We start from the raw sequence: 21422 nt of genomic DNA, 5'->3' as shown, positions 1-21422 counted from the left end.
TCCGGCTGCGGCTGTGAGTGTTCACACACAGAAAAAATAAAACCTTTGAAGTAAAGGATTACGAAAGAAGCAGTATGAGTTCTTAAAATAAGTATCATTTTAAAAAAGAAACCTGTGTCTTCTCTTATGCTGTAAACAAGTTCATTTTTGGACTGTGAAGCACTATAAATCACACCAGGATCTGAGAAGAAACTCAGGGTAAGTAAAACCATGAGCATGGTGGGATGGGCCATTCAAACTCAAAGATAAGTAAAATTTGACTCCTAGCATAGTTTTTTTTCTGGTGTTTTTGTTTGTTTGGTTGTTGTTGTTGTTCTGCTTTGTTTTTTTCCACCAAACAGAACTCTCCCAGAGCCAGGCTGGCAGCAGTAGTTACAGCGTGTGGCTGGGGGACACTGCCAGGGTGCAGCTCCACCACCGCCAGGTGACACCGATGGTTCACCAGCCAAAGCTTGGCCCTGCTGGCCCCCCGCAGCCTGGCAGACCTCCGCCTGCCTGACACACCCTGAATTCTGATCTTGTAATTTATCTTAAGCTTACTGAAGACAATGGCTAGTTTGAAAAGTAAAAGCAAAAGCTGCCATGACCTTAAGCTGCACCAGTCATTTTTGTCAAAATTGGAGCACCTCCCAGGAGATGCAGGGAGGTCTGCCCCTTCCACCAGCCCTGCCAGCTGGAGCAACCTGAGCACGCCTCTTGGCCCAGCAGAAGTTGCATGAATAAGCCCCAGGTAAAACTGAACAATCAAGACTCTTCCTGCCTATGCTCCAAAAACAGAGATGACAAGAAAAGACACAAGTGCATTGATGACGTTTCCTGACATGTCATGCTGCCTCCCAGCCCTGCAGCTTGGATTCCTGGACCATGTGCATGGGCTTCTGCAGCTAAATGGTGCACATATCCTGGCTTTGGGGGTAGGTTGTTATGTCAACCCTGAATGATAAGACTATCAGCACGCCAAAACTTTTGTTTCCCAATACCAAAATTCTAGTCTATCAAAAGCCAGATAAACCCCATATTTTGCAGGTGATGTGTGTGATACAGCAGGCAGGAAAACAATATTTTCCACTTTTAAATAAGTACTGACAATGCTTTGGGATACAATGGTAAATGAAAGGATTTTTATTTTCATTTCATAGAAGTCCTGATTTCTGGAGATGAATGAGCTGCAATGCTCTGTGGAGTTAACCCTCGTGAGTTTGAATGTCTGTGTGAAGGATGGTGCCTACCTGTATCTCCCTGGGGACCTTGACAAACGTCATTTCTTTCTTCAGCCAGTGGTTGAGTTACCATCAGTACTATTAAGTATAACCAGTTTAAAACGCAGCCACTGAATGTTTTTATATTTGGCAGGTATTTACAAACTAATCAAATGCCCTGGAGGGGAAAAAAAACCAAACACCTTTCTGGCCCAAGCTCAAACTATTTCAGTTTGTAATTGCTGTCAAAGTTCTGTGGAAGTTCATGTTTCCAGTCAACATTCCCTCTTTATCCACTCCCTCTTTGTCATCCCAATTTCACCTCACGAGCTACCCCGTGCTCTGCCCTCCACGCCAGCAAGGAAGGGCGCTCACCAGAGCAGAGTGGCTCAGTGTCGGGGGACAGGGGCCCGGGGCTTTCCCCTTCCAGGGGCATGCATTTGTGCCCCTGGAATTTTAAAAATGGTGGAAAGTTCCCATCTTAAGCCTCCATCCCTTGAAAAAAAGAGCATCTTACAGAGCAGGGTGCGGCACTGCTCTGTCCGTGCTGGCAGCGCAGGCATCTCCCACCTCCTCTCCATGGAGCTTGCTCAGGCGAGAGAAAAAAGGAAAAGGAAGAAGGGGGAAAAGGGGAGGGGGAGAGGGAAGAAGGGAAGAAGGGAAAAGGGGGAAAGTATGACAGGAGGAAAGATCTCCCATTTTTCCTGAGCAAAGTGATCTGTGCCCCAGGGATGGCAACAGCTCAGTGCCTAAAGCAGGCTGAGTAATGCAGGGACTGTGGTGACTCAAAGCCTCTTCCTTCTTCGCTGCTCACCCTCACCCCGCTGAGTGCCTTTGAAAACAAACAAAGTGCATTTCAGTTCCTCAGGCAACCCTCTTTTACGTTTCTGAAACCAAGTGACTCATCTCCAAACAAGCCAAGAAGAGAAACAAATTAAATCTCCCATCGGGACAGGGTACGGGGGACCCGCACCAGCAGCCCCACCACCCTGCCCATCATTTGCCGTGAGGACATGGGACACTCTTGTACCTCCGCGTGGCCTGGACAGACACGCGGCACTGGTTCCTCTGTGCTGACAGAAAGGGCAGAGCCAGCGGCTTCTCCGGTGCCATCTCCTCAGGCCTGGCCTGGCTTTCCCAGGCACGCCCAGGCCCGGCCTTTCCCAGCAGACATCTATCCCTCATATTCTTCACCCTGCTTCCTTGGTCTAATTCACTGCAAAGTTCTAGCTGTTGTGAAAAGAAACTAACAAACTCACGTGACGTTAAGGGACTGATTTTGCATTTCGATAATTAGATGGACCACCACGGACTTGGAAAGGGTTTGCATGCATAGCACAAAACCAGAAGTGGTTCTTAAGTGATCTTGCTGAAAAGGCACCAGGAGGGTGTCCCTGTGAGACAGTCTAAGCTGAGTGACTTTACCTGCAGTAGTACAGACTGGTTTGATGAGGGTGTCCCCATCCTGGGGCCTGCATGAAATCTGCTGCGTGGTTTCAAACAAATAGTCTCTCTCTATATTTTTCTAAGACAGTTTTCTATGTTATGTATTTTCACACTTTAAAATACAGAAAAACCACAAAAGCCATTTTGTATAAGTGGCTAATCCTTTGTGCCACCAGATTTTCCACTTGACAAGTAGCTGGCAAGCCATGCAATGACTCAGAATAACGGTTTGCATACCCAAATGAGTATCACCCCATGTGCCTCTCCCCTTAGCTGCTAATCTATCCCATATGCTCTTCTCTGCTTTCCTAACCAACACATGAAATTTGCAGAATACTAACAATACTCATGAAACATAAGGCTGATTTTCAAGAAATCCTGAACAGCCCTCTTGCTGAGTTGAAATTGTCCTGAAAAGCTTAGATTTCTAACCTTCGTTTCCATGGTTTTACATTAGATTTTCAAACACATGCAAAAATGCAAGATAATGATCCTCAGTAATAGTCTTGGTGGCTTTTTTTATAGCCAGTAAATTTCTAGCACCTCTCATCTAATTTATCAATTAAATCAAAAAGGTGTTTTAAAACAGATCTAATTGAATGCAGCTTCAGCTGCATGAGCAGCAGTCCAGAAGTATGCCAAGTATCTATCTGTACAGTTCATTTTTAAGCAAATACATACCAAGTACTTGGCAGTATATTTAATGAAAATAACTAGTTGGAGGAAAACAAAATCCTCATTTTTTTCAATGCAGTATAGAGATTTGTATGGTTCCATCTGATATATGTTAACGTGTATGTGTATAAAAACATAGAGGAAGATTTTTATATTCACACAAGATGACAAATCAAAGATACACAGTTTGTGTGCAACTTTGCACTGACCTTGGTGTCCTCCCCATGAAGGCAACAAGAGCTTTGCCAATCCATGCTAGAGAAATCCTGAAAGACAAATTTGATTGTTTGCTGTCATCTGACCATTGTAATAAACCTCTGGGTACACCAGGATTTCACAATGGCTGTGCACCACTGCGCAGGTGTTTGGGTATCTAAGAACAACACGTTTATGATATCAGGGATAAAATGCAGGTTGATATGTTTCTCAGCAAGGCTGTCATGTAAAAGATTTCTGCTACCTATCACTGGAGTACATCTGGGGGACACAGCTTCACATTTCTACCAGCTCTCAGGGCATTCAGCTGCATGACTATGTAAATAACTGCTTATAACAATGGAAGATCCCCAGACAACTTCAGTACCACTGTATTGTAGCACCCCACCTGGTTTTGTTTTATTAAAATATAATTTTAATGTGTCCACCTTATATACTCTTCAAAATAACCTCAGTGTTTAAAACATTTTTTTTCAGTGTTACATTCCCTACCCCCCCCCCCCCCACTAGCTCAGTTGAGTATCAATTTCATATTAAACTTTCCCATAATTTTGCTAGTACCAAGACATCAAACCAAATGTCTCCTATGGCACAGTTCTGAAAATTCAGCTTCTTAGCTATTGCATTCCACACTAGAGGAGAAGACCTAGGAAAATTATGTAAATCTCATTAAGCCTCAAACCTGCTGTTGTCCTTTATGTTACCACCGCAACAAAATCAGCACAGAGTAGTTTTCAGGGCTTTTATCTACTTGCTTTACTCCCGCTGCAGTGGACTGTTCATCCACGAGAGGGCCTGAAAAGCTAACACACTTATTTTTACCCTATGATTTTTTTATTTTTTTTTCTGTTTCACAGGAAATAAATTTCTAAATGGCAAACATAGCTGCTACTGTTTTGGTAGTCCTATGAAATGAGTGCTTCTCAAGAGTACTCCTCTACCTCTGGAGGCTTCTAGAGTTACAGCAAACGTGCCCAGCACTGAGCAACTTGAAGCAAATCTTTCAGTAAGCTCATAACCATCCCACTCGGAGTGCAGAAATCACCCCTTCCTTCCCCTTAGATGCTTTATGGAAAGGATTAGCACAAAGCAGGAGAATAATGTATTTGTAAGACACATCGTATCAGGTCTGGAACATGAGCTTATTGAATTATTACAGGCATACTTAAAGTCCACTGCAAAGCTTTAGAATGTTATTTGCAAAGAAAAACTTTATAAAAATATTGCAAGGAAAAAATCCAAGCATCTTTCAGTTTCTTTTACATGTACTTTGAACCCAGGTTCCAGTGAGATGCCAGATCCTATTCCCGTTATGGTATTAACGACAGCAATATCTGAAGTGTATTCTTTAATATTAAGTGACAGAACCTTGAAAGAGAGTCCCTTGCTTCCAAAGAGAGCCCTCAAACTGTGAGGCAGATGGATGAAGTAGTGCCCTCCCACCCAGACTGTTGCAGACACAGGACACATGGGCAATGACAAACAGGGAAATGTAATTGCTACCAAACATGTAAGACGTAATCAAACACAATGAGAGAGGAAGAGGTCCTGCCTTCACAATATGATAACACTATGGCCTCTTCACTGGTGATTGTTGGGTTTGGGTTTTGGTTGGTTAGTTGGTTTTGCTTTTGTTTTCTTGCTATTTTTCTTCCTTTTAGTTTTCTTTATGGACCACCTACACATTTCCCTAGCTCTCCTGAACTGACACACTTCCTGTGTTCTCACAGTCCAGCAGGCTCAGGAAAGAATGAAATGAGGTGCTTCAGCTTTCCAAAAGCCCGAGTCATTTGCTGGTGGGACTCTGCCATTCCCATAGCTGTGGGACAACCCCTGCACCCAGCCCCCAGTGCCTGGCAGGGGCTCGGCAGATGTTGTGCAGACATGGACTGCTCCTCCTGTGCGCAGGCATGCGAGTCCCTTACATGAATTAGTGCACATGTACACACTACCCTTCAGCCTCTTAAAGACTGAAATCTTTAAACTTCATTACAGAATCATCTAGGTTGGAAGAGACCTCCAAGATCACCTAGTCCAACCTCCGACCTAACACTAACAAGTCCTCCACTAAACCGTATCACTGAGCTCTACATCTAAACGTCTTTTAAAGACCTCAACCACCTCCCTGGGCAGCCCATTCCAATGCCTAACAACCCCTTCAGTAAAGAAGTTTTTCCTAACATCCAACCTAGACCTCCCCTGGTGAGCTGTTCATTAACAACTTCCATTACAGAACGAAGCCTCTATGCACTGCATGCTGCACCACAGTGATTTCTAGTCAGTCACTGCTGTGCATTCAGCTCAGTGTGTGAGCAACAGGGACAGGAAACACCAGCTACAGATCTTGGAAGAGAGTCACAGCCTCGTGGACACAGAGCAGTGGTTAGCATCTCACCGTGGCTTTGCAGCTGAGTTCACCGTTAATCTAACTGAAACACTCAGAATGCAGGGGGAAGCATTCCCGGGACCAGAGCTCGTGTGAAGCCACCCACTGCTGAAGAGCCCATCCTTCCAGCTCCGAGCTGCCGGCAGGGCTCTGCCTGCACTCTCGTTACCCAGGCAGGAGGAAAGCAAAGGGAGGTATGCTCTGCAGGATGTGGACCTGCAGCTCCATGCATCTGCAGAGCTGGCTCTTCACCTTTGACTCCAGGTGTACACCGATGACTCCATTGCAGTCCATTTACCTGAAGACAAGGACACGGAGCATTAGCATTTTCTCTTTTAGACCCCAAGCACACCAACTAGTTTGTCCTGAACACCTCCCCACATGAAAGCCCACATGTTGCTGACGTGCTGATGTCAAGCCAGACGCCGAGCACAGCTGCAGAGGCTGGGGCGCAGCGCCCACACACGGGAGCGCCCGCTGTCCCATGGGATGCGCTGCGCCTGTCCCATGGGATGAGCATCACCTGTCCCATGGGATGCGCTGCGCCTGTCCCGTGGGATGAGCTGCGCCTGTCCCATGGGATGCGCTGCATCTGTCCCATGGGATGAGCTGCGCCTGCCCTGCGGGATGAGCTGCACCTGTCCCACGGCTGCCCACGGGGCTCTGCTGGCAGGCAGCGGGCTCACACCCGCCTGGTGACAGCGGCCCACACCTGTGAGCAAGCCCTGTGTGGCTGAAGGTGGTTGCTGCTGTGTGCCTCAAAGCAAGCACAACACATGTCACTGACAGCGTCACACTTGAAAAATCCTTGAAACGGGCAGTTACCAAAAAGTAAGAGCACACTTAGCTGAGTTCCTGTCTGTTGCAGGACAGAACTGACAAGCAATTGCCTACAAGACAGTGCTCACTGTAAGAAAGCAACAGAAGTCCACAATACCTTTCAAGAGTCATGAACATCTCGTTACTGCTTTACAGTAGGGTGGTGGATTTTATGCTGATGTGCCTTTAATTGGAACACGGCTGGACTTAAAACCCCAGGTTATGGCTATGTAACAGGGATTTTCAAGCAAGGACTTCAGAACTGAAGAACTTAAACAGCTGGGAGGATGGGGTCCCATGACCTCTGTATTTAGTGAAGCCCAGCCAGCGCTGACGAGCAAAGCGTGCCGTGGTGCAGGAGCACGCACGGCCCAAGGCCATGTCTCCTCCCCGCGGGAGCCAGAAGGCAGCCCCTCATCTCAAGCCGGCTGCTCCGGCATGGAGCAGGCTGCGGCTGGCCAGACTGGAGGCGCCAAGGCACACGCAGCTCACTGGTTCACCACAGGGCTCCCCTGCTGCCCACCTCCTTTACGGAGTAGAGGCTGGTGCGACGCACCGTGCATTGCCACGTGCAGGAGCAGCACGGGCGGGACTGGCGAGCAGCATTCCTGCACCACTGCTGCTGCCCGCTGCCCTCCCAAGTGGGAGCCCCCACGGCACGCGGGTGCCCCTCCAGACAGAGCCAATTCCCCCTTCAGGTGCCGCAGGGAAGGGTGAGCAGCAGGGATTTGGCCTTCCCCAGCTCCTGCAGATGGACAGGAGCACCGTGCTTGGCAGTGGCACCCCCGGCCAGCATGGCCACAGCACAGCAGAGCCGGGGCTGGGGGCACACGCTGCTGCGGGAGAGCTTTGGTCATGCTTGACACCTTCGCTGTCTACAGGCTGCCTGAAACAGCCCTCATAGCCCTCACAAAATGGACATAACAAAGAGAGGTTTATACTTCGTGGGAACACAGCGACAGAGTGTGCTTAATTTATTAAAATCTCCACATCTTTCTGAAAGTATATTGGTATGTAAAATATGCATACAAAATACAACATTTCAACAAATTATTTACATCCAGGGGCAGCTGAGATTTCAAGCAGTAACTTGAGCAATAGTTTTAAAAATAACTTGCTGCAATGTACACTAAATTAGGTATTTCACAATATGTAGACTGAATTTCATCCCTTTACTGCTATACTAAGTTCTAAAATATTACAGTACTTCCAGATAAAATATTAATGCTTCTTTAAAAAAAAAAAAAAAGACGACAAACTGGTTTTTTTTAGATTGACAAAACACTACACATTTCTCTTTGGGGACTGAAAACCACAGCAGATTTAGACACAAATGTGATAGCTACATTCAAAATACATTCAGTCTATTTATGCCAAAAAATACATTCATAGCCTTTGGTTACAATTTATTGCACATTTCTTATATTCTGTAGAAATATATTGTACCTCTTAATGCTTTCACCCTCCTCTGCCCTCCCTCCCCGCTCCCCGTACATTCATAAATTGTGCTGCCTGTTCGAACAGAACACGGATGTCTTTCCCTACAGGTTTACACGTACCGGAGTGCCACAACGCGACACGACGGTCCCCACCGCATGGCTTCAGATGCCAGACACGCCGCTCGCAATGCCCCTTCCCAGGAGCTGCTGCGGGCGGGGGCACGGCGCTCTGCTGGCTGGCCAAGGAGAGCTCTGCGGAACTGATGCTAGACCAGAGAGGGAGCTTTGAGTCTCGGTATTCGTAAACATACGCCACTACACAAAAACGCACGCACGCATTTGTACCTGTTGACTGAGACCCATGCCACAGGGTGTCATCCCACCAGTCCTCTCAAGGAACTCTGCTGCGTCAGCGGGACCACTGCTTGCCCTACCCAAGCAACACCTGCCACAGCAAGGAGCACTGGTGCCAAGCACTTCCATGTCGTGGTGAGGCACTTTGTAGGATACTGTCCTCAACAACGACATGTGAAACAAACAAACAGAAACCTTCCTTCCCATTAGCAAGGACGTGCTGGGGCCTGAGGGCAGCCAGAGCCCATCACCAGTCACCGGAGATCCTGGCAGGTACAGACAGCAAGAAGATATTGTGCTGCCCAACAGCAAGACCTGTTGTAGGGACTAGATATGCTTCTACACAAATTTATTTATAATTCCTGAATGTATACCCCCTCCCCCCCCCCCCCCCCAAAAAAAAAAAGTGACCTAACAATGGCTAAAATATAGGATTACATGAGGGAATGATCTTGGTTAAGTGCAAATGACTATTAAAACAGCAAAGTGCAAAAGAGATTACAGTTTGAATTTCTCGTAAGGTATCTTTGTGGGGGGAAGACTTAAGGGAACAAAAAAAAAGGTTCAAGAGAAAAAGTTCATTAACTAACTTTCCCTTTCAATTCATGTTCCGTGCATTAAGTTTTAGGTTGTTATTACAAGTAAGTTAAAAAAATAGTAATTCCCCCAAACCAGAAGAATCATTTAGGAAGGGCTAAATACGGTCACTAGCCTTGAGCATCATCAAGCTTGAAAAATTCTATGAGCTTCAGAATTTGTGCTTTAACTGGAGATTAGCAGGAAATATACTAATCTCTCTCTTTAGAAACCAAAGGCTCCCTAAAAGAGGAAAGAAATAGCTCAGTATAACCTCTATTTTTAAATTTGAACATGACACATCTACATTGAGAGAAAAGGCAACTAAAACAAAGGTTTTGTTTTGTTTTTAAAAGAAGCACATGGTTTACAAACATTTTAAAGCCCAATACAACAGTATCAGCCACTTGGCTCTGTTATGTTAAACTCTGGTTTACTAAAATATGTATTTACCTCTCGAAAACAAAACAAAACAAAACAAAAACAAAAACCAAGTCAATGCAAAAATATCGAGCAAAATGAAAAGCGAGGAAAAACAGACCATAGCTTCTGGTGCCACGAGATATACACAGGACAAGATTTGAAGTGTTGACAGGCTGGAGCTGCGACCAAGCCAACCTACCATTTAGCCCAGCATTGCTTCCCCTGGCTCCAAAGCAGGCTTTTTCAAATTCCAGGACAGTGATTTGCAGGGACTCTATGGGGAAAACTGAAAAACCATAACATAAAGATCCACTGCCACATCTGACTGAAAAAACAAGAAAGAGTAAGTGGCATTTTCAACTTATAAAAAATTGTATATGTTGGTTATTATATATTATGTTGGTGTCCAAAGCCAGACTGGAATAAACAAGTAGGAGGAGCAGGCTGTGATCCAGGGCAAATGACAGAGGAGAAGCAGAAGCATCTCCTTGCTGTGCCCCACAGCACGTCACCACAGGGGCTGCCCAGCGGCCTGACACCCAAAAGCCCAATATTTAATTTCATGGTGAGACTTCAGTCTAGCACAAGTCCTGACCCAGATGAGCTTCTGCACAGACACCAAATTCTACCAGTGTGCAATGAAATTTACAGGGAAAAAAAGCCCCAGCAACAGTGATCTGATATGCTTCAAGGGCATAGATACTTTCAAAGGATAATATAGGAAAAAAAAAAAAAGTGCATATTAGTGAATTTGAAACGAAGGAAAAGTCCTTACAGAGTATTCTGATCACTATTCCCATGAAGTTCAAAGACTGCCTCCATTTTAGGAAAAAAAAAATGTAAAGGTCATATAAGGTAACCTTAAGGTCTCCCTCGGTCATCTTGCATCGTGTACATTTTGTACAGCAACTGATCAACTTTCCACTCCTGAGTCCTAGCGCCTCAAGGCTGCTGCAGACATCACCAGCACCACTGCTGAGGCGGTTCCTTCACACTGCTCCTCCCTGCCACCACGAGCCCGCTCAGCTGCAAACCACGCCGCCAACGCGAGACCGCATGGCTGCCAATGCAGGGCTGGGTGTGCCTCACACAAAAGGGCTTCTGCTGCATTTTACTTACGGCACTTTTTGTTTTATGATTGCTTCCTTCAGTTATTTCAGTGTTGTTTTAAAGTATTATTTGTGTTTTGTGATTTACAACTTCCATGTTCATAAGCAATGCTGCAATTTGTGCTGCCACACCATGCTGTGAGTAGCAGACGTTCAAAAATACACTGGAGCAATTTTTAAAGTTCCTCGGGGTAATTGTTCACATCCACTGTGTAACATCAGGGGGCCCAGTAAGACGGCTCTGAAACTTCAGTAGCTTTACTCTTTGGTATGTTCTCCTCGCTGTTAATTGTTTGGGCATGCTGTTTGTAGTGCACATTTGAACACACTGCTCTGGCTAGTCACAAATATTTGATTCTCTTTCCTCAGCACAAAAACTAACTGCATCTGTCAGTGTTGAGAGTTTTGGACAGACTGACCATTTCATCCAGGCACCTTCCCGGGTCCTAAAGCAGTTCTGAACAGTTCATCTCACCTGCACAGCTTAAATGCTTTGAAGAAGCAGCCCTACATCAGCATAGTGCTTGCAGTTACTCTATTCCACTGCTATTGATTTCAGACACCCTATTCTACAATTTCAACACAAGCTGATTTCAATCCATGAGAAGTTGCCTTTTCCCACTGTACACACCTGTTGAACTCTCCTGGTGTAGTTCATGCAGTTGAAGCATTTAAGAATTAAAACTATCAGACGACTTCGATTACATCTCAGAAAGCATACCAGAAAAAAAAAATCCACTAGTAATCTGGTAGAAATGTTCTTCGCCATTCAGCTAACAGACCATAACATGAGGCAAAGACTTGCATTGTTTAACACAAGCAGAAGCGAATAAAAGTTATACAAGAAGGTAAGTTTCACTAGAGCCTATTTACGTGGCAACTAACACCCATAAGAGTCCATAATGTCCTAGAGTTTGTGCATCAGGATGAACCATGCGATATTGATGCTACCAACGTCCCACTCGCTGAAAGTTCAAACCATTCTTCCACGTAGAAGCCCCTGTTCAAGAACTTTCATATCAAAACTTGATCTTAAATACCATAATCAGCTAATAGCTTGCTTCCACAGAATTAAGTGGGTGCTACACCAAATTTTTGCAAAGCTTTACTCTGGAGACATCTCTGGGTTTAACTTCCATGGACTGCCTAGATTTAGATACCTAAAGAAACAAAGTACTTGTGAAATATATAATGCTGGCAACAAAAAACACTAGAATAATATATTCAAATGTGTGGACCACAGATTGGGACAGAAGTCACACAATGCCAGAACATGGGGGCATTTTGAAGACACCCTGCTTTTCACAGCTTGCAGTACTATGGAAATAAGATCAGGGACGTTGAAACTTTCCACCAACCTAGTGCTACCACAGAAATTCATAGGAAACTTCTGAATAGGATGCATTGACTTTTTGCAAGCACATCAGCACTTCACATTTACATTTTATCTGGTACCTAGGCTGTGACAGAAAGCAGTGACCCAGTCCAGAGTGCAGGTACCTCGGGAACAGTAGTGTCAGGCATCGAACGCTCAGGTGGCAGGGAGCACACTAACCCCGAAGCCGCAGGACAGCCCAGTGCACGGCCGCACACCCGAGCCCCATGGTGGCGATGGCAGCGTGCCCCGGGGTGAGGTGGGCTCATCGCCCACGTCGCCACCACAGGAAGCGAGCCCTTCTGCCAGGCTTCCGCTGCTTTCCAAGAACCAGCTTTGTTAAAGCTTCCCCCTAAAACATCAAAAGGCACTACAAAACGTTAACAATGATGGATTGGCAAGATGCTGTTTAAAAATATACATTTTCTCAGCTACGGTAAAATTTCTCCCATTCCATCTCTGTGTATCTATCAGAAAATTATTGCCCGCATTTTTTTCCCTACTAACTGTTAAAAAGAAAAATTGGCCCTTGATCAATATGTTCAACTCAGATGAAAAGAACAAAATAATTCCAAATCTTAACTATAACAATATATATGAAATCAAGACAATAAAAATAAAAGTTATTTAAAAAAACAACTAGATACTTTTGTTCATAATATACACGCTTAGTGGAATTTTCATCTTATTCACTTAGGTATTGATAAATACAGTATTTAAAAAAATCATTTTACTTATAGCCCCTTTTCAGATTCCTGCGTAGAAATAAGTAAAAAGCTTGAGTAAATTTGGTCTTTTACTTCATTTGAGGATAAAATGTGTGGTTTTTCTTGCAAACACTTTAACCAATCCTGGCTGTTTGCAGTAAGTTTTGGGTTTTGACTAAGCTAAAAAGCGCAATAGCAAAAGGTATTTTTACACTGTGGTAGTGTTTAAAGCTCCTTTCTGCCATTCGACCTAGTATCTAAAATACTTTTGAAAACCCCCACAAACCAGGGACTTGCTGTACAAAACAAGAACTACAGGTCAAAAGCTGCCCCTGCCAGTGGCCAAATATGAAGCTAGATGTCAGTGCTCTGGTCCGGGCACTTAAATACTGAACCACATTATGTGAGGTAGACCAAAAATGAAAATAATATCACATGTTAAAAGATGAACAGAAGAATGCATTCCCATCTTCCTTCAAGGAGTTCTGTTAGGCTTTGGAGTCTTCCTGCATGCAGAGCTGTGAAATTGTCTTCTTGATGCGGAGCGCAGTCAGCCGGGCAGCTCCGTTAGCGTACCAGCACTCGCGCATTATCCGGCCCATCACTCGCAGTGCCTTCAAATCACAAGTTAGGAAAACAGGTCAGGAACAGAACCATCGCCTGCTGCTTTCAGCTGCTTACATGCAATACTAGAAGATAAAATATAGCTCTCTGAAAAGATAGAACAACAGCAATGCCATAAATCAAGACCTACATACCACAGTCAAAGAAAGAAGTTCAGAATTTGGTGCTAAGACAGTTTCCTACGCATTGATCTGGGAGCTGAAACAAGCCTAGACATCTGAATGCATTTAAACTGAGTGGAGGCTGGGCACGGGCTTCCCTCTGTCTCACTGAAAAATTCTGTCTTTATTTAGGTAGGTTTTATAATAAACTGGATAACTGCTTTTACCTCACAGCTTTGCCACTGGTTTGGGATATTTGGTCTGAGCTTCTGCTCACAAACTACCCTTCTCATATCTTCTATCGACGGATCAGAAGGCACAACATCATAGTAAGGCAGCTGGTATTCCTCAGTGATTCCTAGGAAAGATTTATTGTTTAGGGCACACAAAATGCACAATCGCTGCTCCAGAATAAACTCTGATTGTTTTTATAGGCAATGAGAAGGAACAGGGACATTTGGGGCCACCTTGTTTCTTGGTGCAGAACAAGTGCTCAGCAACAGGTTTCTGCCTCCACATTCTACCAGGGTAATTGAGAGTACGGGGCCAGGAACATGGTTCCTTTAATTGTGTTTGGTTTATTTAGGATGAAAGCAGTCTGGACAGCAAAAAAAAAAAAAAAAAGGGCAGAAAGCTCACCTCCAATGCAACACCTTCGTGCTACCTCCCAGTACACTAGCCCAAGAGAGTAGATGTCTGCACGCTTGAAGGACTCGAATATGTTTGTGTTCATTGCATCATCAAGTATCTCAGGAGCCATATACCTTTAAAGGACACACAGGTCAGTTTGCTAGAGCCAGCTCGCACAGATAACTGCGGCTGCACTGCCAAGTGATGGAGCCAGGTAGCAGCCAGTCCTACTGTAAGAAAAGGGAAAACTGAAAATCCTTTTTACAGTAATTCTGAGTGAAAGCAAGAGTGCTGGACTCAGTGAAAAACTACACTGAGACATTCAGGGAAAGTGATTCACACTGTGCAGCGCAAGTGCTTGCTGCACCCTATGCCACCTGAAGCCCCCCTGACATCCAGAGGGGGGCTACAGCAGAAAACTGGGCAGATCCTCTGCTGCAGGCAGCAAGCCTCGGCCTTGCTCTGCTGACTTCTCACCCTCAGCTGCTAGCAGCATCACTGACAGACATGCAGACGGGAAAGGGGGATGCCATGGCCGCCTCGTGTCATTGCAGCGCTGGGAAGGACGTGTGGGCTGCCCCAGCGGCGCGCGCAGTGGCCTCCTGTGCCCAGTGCCACCAGCCCATGCTGACCACACTGTCCTGGCGGCACTGTGCCCACTGCACCATGCTGCACCCACCGCACCGCACCGCAGCGCGCCCACTGCACTGCACCCACCGCACGGCACAGCACCACCCCGCCAGCGCTGGCAGGGACGTGCCGGGAGCCTGCGGGGAGCTCGTTGTGCTGCCTGCCCGCACCTCCTCGTCCCCACCCGCGGGTTCTGTGGGATGTCGATGGTGTTGAGCACGGAGTCGTGCTTCACAGCCAGCCCCAGGTCTGCGATGGCACAGCTCTCGTTCCTCTTCACCAGGATGTTCTTGGATTTCAGGTCTCTGTGTGCGATCGCTGGCTTGCCTGCTCACAGAAAAGAACTGCTGTCTGTTCTGATGATCGCAGTACAAATTTTAGTATAATGAGCAAGTAAAACAAAAACAGTTTTATTCAGCTTTGGTGCTATACCTTGTAAAAAACATGACAGGCAATTTTGTTCCAAGTAAAGCTCTGATCAATGCTATCAAATTATTTTATTTTATTTTTTTAAAAAAAGGAAGGCATTTTTGTTCAGATATGTCTATTTCAGAAACAAAACTGTAAATTCCCACTCCAAAGTCATTTAGAGAATCATTCATTAGCACACCCCCCTAATAGAGCTGTTCCCACAGATGCTCACTTACAAAGGCTGGAGCAGACAGGCAATGAGTGTTTTTTGAAACAGACACAATTATCTGCAGCACTACCCAAACACAGTGGTTAGCTTTGTGAAGTGGCTGCTTCATTATCACATCAATATCAGAGGAGAGTTTTGTTTATCCGAACAGAGACCGGCCCAATATTCTTTCTGCCTGACTGGCAAGGAAGGGGTGTATTTAGGCTATCCCAAATTACAGCAGAAACAGTGCCAAAGATCAGAAAATCTGCGTTTTAAAAGCTAAAAGGACCACAAACTCAGTTGGGAAGATTGTATCCCTAGTCTCTATTTATCATGTACCATGTATGCTTATGCTAATACCATTTCTGGTGGTGCAATTGTGTAGGATGCCCTGCTGTACCAGCTAAATAATACGTGCTCTACCAGCACCACCGGGTCCCGTAACATACCTGAAGGGCAGAGGGGGAGAAGTGCTTACCCTGCGTGCCCACGATCTCCATGTGCAGGTGTGCCAGGCCACTGGCGATGGACAGCGCCAGTCTCACCATGCCCTCCACTGTCACTGTGCCCCTGTTCAGGTAGTCGAACAGGGACCCTTGTTCGTGGTACTCAGAGACGAGCCACAGCTGGGTCCAGGTCCCGTTATCTGCCAAGAGGATGCGAGATGGTTCAGCTTCATAAGAAATGTCACCAAGAAAAGTCCTCCCCGCCTTTTGGCCAGCACCCACCCCCTCGGCAGATCCGGATGAGGTCCCAGCACGCCCAGAGCGCCGCCCGGCCCTGCCGCCCCTGCCCCGTGCCACTCGTGCCCCGTGCCGGTGGTGGCAGCCCTGGCTGGGGACCTCTGCGGCACTCACTGCAGCTGGGACCGGGGCAGCAGAGCCAAGCCTCAGGCAGACACTGAGCGCCCCGCGGTATGGATATGCTGTTGGCCAGCCAGCTTTAAATTGTGAAACTGAATGAGGAAATGCAATTATACCCTTGTTATCAGCAGCAATAAAGCCCAGGATATTTTCATGTCTCAGCATAACCGTCTGATAAATCTCTGCCTCCCGAAACCACGACCGCTCATCTCTTGAGGAGAAGATTTTCACAGCAACATCTTCCCCACACCACTTTCCACGCCAGACTTCGCCAAAGCGGCCTTTTCCTACGATTTCCTGCAGAACAATAGTCCTTGCAATTGTTCTTTGTACGAGCAGAGGTAAGCCTAGTTTGAAAGGAAAAGATGGGCGTCTGTGAAATAGTTCGGCAATTTCGCAACTTTTGCAACAAGGTGTTTTTTGTTGTTGTTGTTTTTTATAAATAGATGTTGCTAAGTCCCGTATACTGTTTACCGCAGCATTTCTCAAATATATTAAACATAAACTGACTTTTCAGATTTGTATGAAGTTTAGAGCATTTTCTTCCTCTCAGAAAAGGATTATATACCCAGGTGCTAAGGAACATTGAGAACAATACCATCTAACATTGTCCTCACTTGGAATACACATACTCACACTCTCTCCTTGTGGCAGCAGCCTTATCAATGTCAGTTGTGTGCGCAAAAGTTAAACACATACGAATTAATAACACTCAACCTCCACTTGGTTTCTTATGTGTATTCTTTTGAATAGCATTTCATTTTTACACATACATAACTGTACTTATGATCCTAGTTTTCCATCGGACCATGCCTCAGTCAGTACATATCCCAAATAGTGTTCATTTACTGAGCACCTGTCACATTGTTTTGCGTGTGTGTGTGTTTATTTATTTATTTATTTTCCCTGATTATTTGATACGATTTCCCATGCTTCATTTTCAAAATCTTGCTCTAACAAATCTGGAACTTTCTATCATATCTGGAATCTTTTCTATGGTATTTTTGCCTTTGTTTTTTCAAGCCCTGCCTTGTTTGATTTGATACTGTATTTGTCTTAAAGCAAAAATTTTTATTTTTCTTAAATCCAGACAGCCTGACTTTTAACAGAGCAAAGTAATCAGCAAGAAAAATTACAGTTTGAAGGTCAGCTTATTCAAATTTATTCAAATTTCTCCTCTGGTTTCCCAGGCACCTAGTACCCACTGCTGCCTCTGTACAGCCTTGTCCTGGCTGCTGGTGGTCACCCTGCAAGCATCACGGCCGGGCCACAAGGAATGCGCTTGCTATTTGCCCAAAATCAGACTAAACTGCACCAGTGCCGGTAGATTCTTCCTCTGCCTCCACTGCAGGCTGGCACAAAGACAGCCCTGTGGTTAGCTCAGCTGCGTGTGAGCAGTTAAACCCTCAGGGTAAACAAAGTTTACTCATTATATCCACAAAGAAAGATTGGGGAAGTATAATAAATTGAGCCTGGAGGTATGCAGTTCATGGAAGATATAGTCAATTACATTAAGCATCATTTGCACATTTTTCACCTACAAATAAAATTCAGCACAATTTATGTATTTTTCAGATAAATAAAAATTATAGTTACAGCAAATTGGGCCACATACACCAGATGTGCCACCAACACGATGAACTGGAATTTGGGATTTTGTGATTCTTTGATTAGGCAAGTCCTCAATAGCAGTGGGGGCCTCATAGCAGGAAGGATATTACAAATGGGGAAAACATTAAAAATGTTGGCATACTGCTCAAAAGAAGTATGCGGAGTAATTGTATTTTGGCACAGTCGGGAGGAGGTCAGTAGCGGCTTTCTGCTTCATCCAGTTAACGGCAGTACTTTCTGCGCCCGCTATGACCTATTAGCCAGCAATGGCTCTTTTAGCACAGGCAACACACTTCTGAGTCACCTTTTTAACCTTCGCACTGGAGGAAGGAATTGAGCTTTTGCTACCCGACAGAAGAAGAGCAAACAAAGCCCAGTCAGCCCTCCTGGCCTCCCCCCTCGCGCAGCCTGTGCCAGGCATGGGAGCCCGTGGGTGCCCCTGGGGCAGATCCCAGGCGGCCGCGCTCAGAGCACGTCTGCCATCGCTCTGCAGGGCAGGCGAGCGCTTGGCTCAAGGTCACCAGCGTTTGCTCTGAAGCCCCGCAAGGACCCAGAGACAGGGCGAGCATGGCAGCCCCACTCCCCACGGTGCCGGGGGGCACAAGACACAGCACACCCAGCGACACCCACGTACCGGAGCCGGAGCCAGACGTCGTCATGTCGTAAATGAGGTCCTTCAGCGTCTTGCCCGAGTTGACCAGGTTGCACTCGGAGAGCGGCTCCTCCACGTTGGGCTGCTTCTTCCTGCCGTAGGCGCAGCGCCGGCCCTGGCAGGCGCAGGCAGCCAGCACCGCCACGAGGGACAGGACGCAGACGGGCACGGCCACCGTCACCGCCAGCACCACGGGCCCTGCGCTGGCACGGCTGGGGGACTCGGACGCTTTTGGGAGAGACAAGGGAAGGGGTGGGGGAAAACAGACAGCAAGTGAGGGACTGCTGAGCGGATGAGACATCGAGGTTTAATTATTTCCCTGAGTCCTGCTGGCAGCAGGACAGACCAAGGCTCTGCACACATCTTTGCGGGTACCTCAGGCTCAGGCCAACACCACCTTACCGCTGACCAGCGTCACCACAAACACCGCGGATGAGGAGACAGGACCGGCCCGGCAAGCTGGCAGCAGGGCAGACCAAAATGCAGCCAGGCGCCAGGGCTGCCCCGGCACAGGCTGGGTGCGAGGCACCCATGGCGTGGCTGGGACTCGGCCCCGCACCCGGCACGCCCGAGTGGTGCCACACACCCGATCAGCTCTGCCATCGGCGGCACCGGGCCCTTCCCTCTCCTAATGGCTCGTGTACAGATTTCTCAATGCACTGTCCCAGCTCAAACCAAATCCTTGGAAGAGCTGTTTCCCTAACACTTAATGCATAGGGGGATACAAAGGTATAGTAAATGAGGCAACAAAAGGATTTCTAAGACAGAACACTTTGAAACTTGTGTTCACAAAGTTATATTTTACAGGTGTCAAGAAACGGGACTGTTCTACATCACTTTCCAATTTAAAATTACAGGGGTAAAAACATACCAAGATGCTGCAGGAATACATTATTATGGTATTTACTTGCACTTGGTCTCCTTAATGCCCGCAAAATTGTGAATAAGCTAAAAAAAACAACCACTCTGAATCAAAGCACACTGAATCACAAGTTCCAAATTGTGGGCCTAAAGGCTACAGAAGATTCAAGAATCATCAACTTCACACCATACAAAGTCACTCCTGTAGTAGTTCTAGAAAAAAAAAAAAAGGCCCTCTTTCCGTTTCAGAAAGTGCTAGGCAGTGAGTGTGTTGCAGTTTGGGAGCAGGTGAGACACTACACAGAAGCACTCTGGAGCTCAGACAGTGCTCTGGAGTCTCAGAAGCCTGACGAGTTCCCTGGCTCTCAGTACGGACAGTTACTTTCCTCCAGTTAATACTCTGACTGAAGCAGTTTTTCTTCAAAGGACAGTGTCAAGGCATGCACTCCATGATTCAGAAGTGCCAGGATCAGCAGTTAGCTGTGCAAAGTTAATTTGGTCCTTTTTCTTCTCTCCCTTACTTTTTTAACACAATGCACTTGAATAAGAGAAAAGAAAAGAAAAAGTTAACAACAGACCCGTGTCTATTCACAGAATACAATTCAAACCATTCTGAAAGCAAAGTCACTACATCTTGCCCACGGGCTTTTCCTTTAATAGTCTTCAACAGGATGTTCACAGGGTTAGCTGGCAGATTCATAAGAGGATTTGCAAGCAGGATTCCTCCTTGTGGCTGCTGCTCATTAACCGATGCGCTGTGATTTCCTAAGCTGTTTTTGACTGCATCCACATGCCAGAAAGTTCCTCCGGAGGACTGCTGAAGCGCAGAAAGCAGGTATCCTTTATCTCATGAGCTTTGGTGCCGCAGCTGGCTCTGGGCACTGTGGGGCTGTGCCTGCTGTGCAGGCACGCAGGGCTGAGCAACTGCTCGCCGCTCCACGCACCAGCTTTGTGTGTGCCGGGCCCTGGGAAGGGCTGCCCAGCTGCACGGAGAGGTGTGCACCTGGTGCGACGAGCCAGGGCAAGGAGCAGGGGCTTGGGTGGTTGGTGTACCAGCCACAGGACTTCCAGTGCATTGCCCTAATCGATGCCCCCGCACACAGACCTAAGCGGGTTCATTGTGTGTCAGCAGGGGCTGGTAAAGGCAAACATGCACAAGGCACTTCGAGATATCCATTCCTTCCACCAACTGCTGAAAAACAACATAAAATGAGAAAATATACAACTTTACTGTCCTTAGGCCCATGCAAACAAGATCAAAAGGAAAAAAACTCGTGAGGCTTTGAACAGCAACAGTCGAGCAGCAGGAAGAGACACTCAGAAAGGTGCTTCCGTGTGCGGTCTTTGGAGACGGGCACACAAATTCAGTGCCCACGAACTGAAGTGACAATCATCCCTTCCTGCAAGAAGCACTGACAGGTGGTCCTCCTATGAAATATTTGCTCCAGCTGCAAGTGACCTTAGGCACCTGCCATGCTTGTGGGTGCTGCCCCCGTGGAATGGCTATGGGAGGCAAAGCAAGCAGTAGTCCTGATGGGACATTCTTCACCCGCGCCTCCTGCTCCTGTCTGCAAGCCTCCATCGCACGCACACACCTGCTTCTGCCGGACAGACGTTTTACTTCATCACCACGTGGTCTTCTGCAAGCTCACTTCTGCCCCTTCCCATCATGTACATTCACTGCTCTCACGTATCCTCCTCCCGGTCCTTCCCTTTTGTCCACTTTCACAGCATCCTCCATTCTAGAGCACTATTCTTGCCAGAAGCAAACTTCTTCAAAATCTTCCATTTAATTCCTTTTTATTTTTTTTCTTTCAAACCTTGTGAGTTCCTTTGCAAGCTTGGATGTCACAGGTGGCAAACCTGTACAGGCAAAAAGGGTAACAGTTACTGTTGGCTTTCTTTAAATCTTAAAATTATATACTTATCTATGTATATACAAAAAAAAACTTTCCGTGGTTTCCTGAAACTGGGTGATGAATGCAAGCACAAAATACTTTGAGCAATACACAAAACACTCTGAGCAAGGCGAGTGGTGAAATGTGCACTCCCACAACCACTTCTTTCATTGCAGGGCATGCTCCTGACTCACACAATGAACCTA

At 46.4% G+C, this 21422-nt stretch overlaps 1 protein-coding gene across 14 annotated transcripts in view; it reads right to left on the bottom strand.

Moving 5' to 3' along the window:
• Window positions 1-1099: 1099 nt before the first annotated feature.
• ACVR1C (activin A receptor type 1C) overlaps window positions 1100-21422 on the bottom strand; it is a 46833-nt gene continuing 26510 nt past the window's right edge. For 6 of the 14 annotated variants that reach the window (XM_083841714.1, XM_083841719.1, XM_083841713.1 and 3 more), the window contains 7 exons: window positions 18440-18685; window positions 16311-16541; window positions 15810-15977; window positions 14880-15036; window positions 14089-14213; window positions 13677-13807; window positions 7700-13338 (listed from right to left, as the gene is read on the bottom strand). In XM_083841714.1, the coding sequence (XP_083697840.1) occupies window positions 13213-13338; window positions 13677-13807; window positions 14089-14213; window positions 14880-15036; window positions 15810-15977; window positions 16311-16541; window positions 18440-18685 (1184 nt within the window). In that variant the 3' untranslated portion in view covers window positions 7700-13212. Of the gene's footprint in view, window positions 6221-7699; window positions 13339-13676; window positions 13808-14088; window positions 14214-14879; window positions 15037-15809; window positions 15978-16310; window positions 16542-18439; window positions 21182-21422 lie in introns of those variants that run through there. The other 8 variants (XM_083841716.1, XM_083841717.1, XR_014585985.1 and 5 more) reach the window with 7 other exon arrangements.

Source organism: Anser anser (assembly GCF_964211835.1).
Source record: "Anser anser genome assembly, chromosome: 6".
NCBI lineage: Eukaryota > Metazoa > Chordata > Aves > Anseriformes > Anatidae > Anser > Anser anser.
The sequence above is the reverse complement of the archived record's forward strand: the minus strand, read 5'-3'. Positions and strand labels throughout refer to the sequence as shown.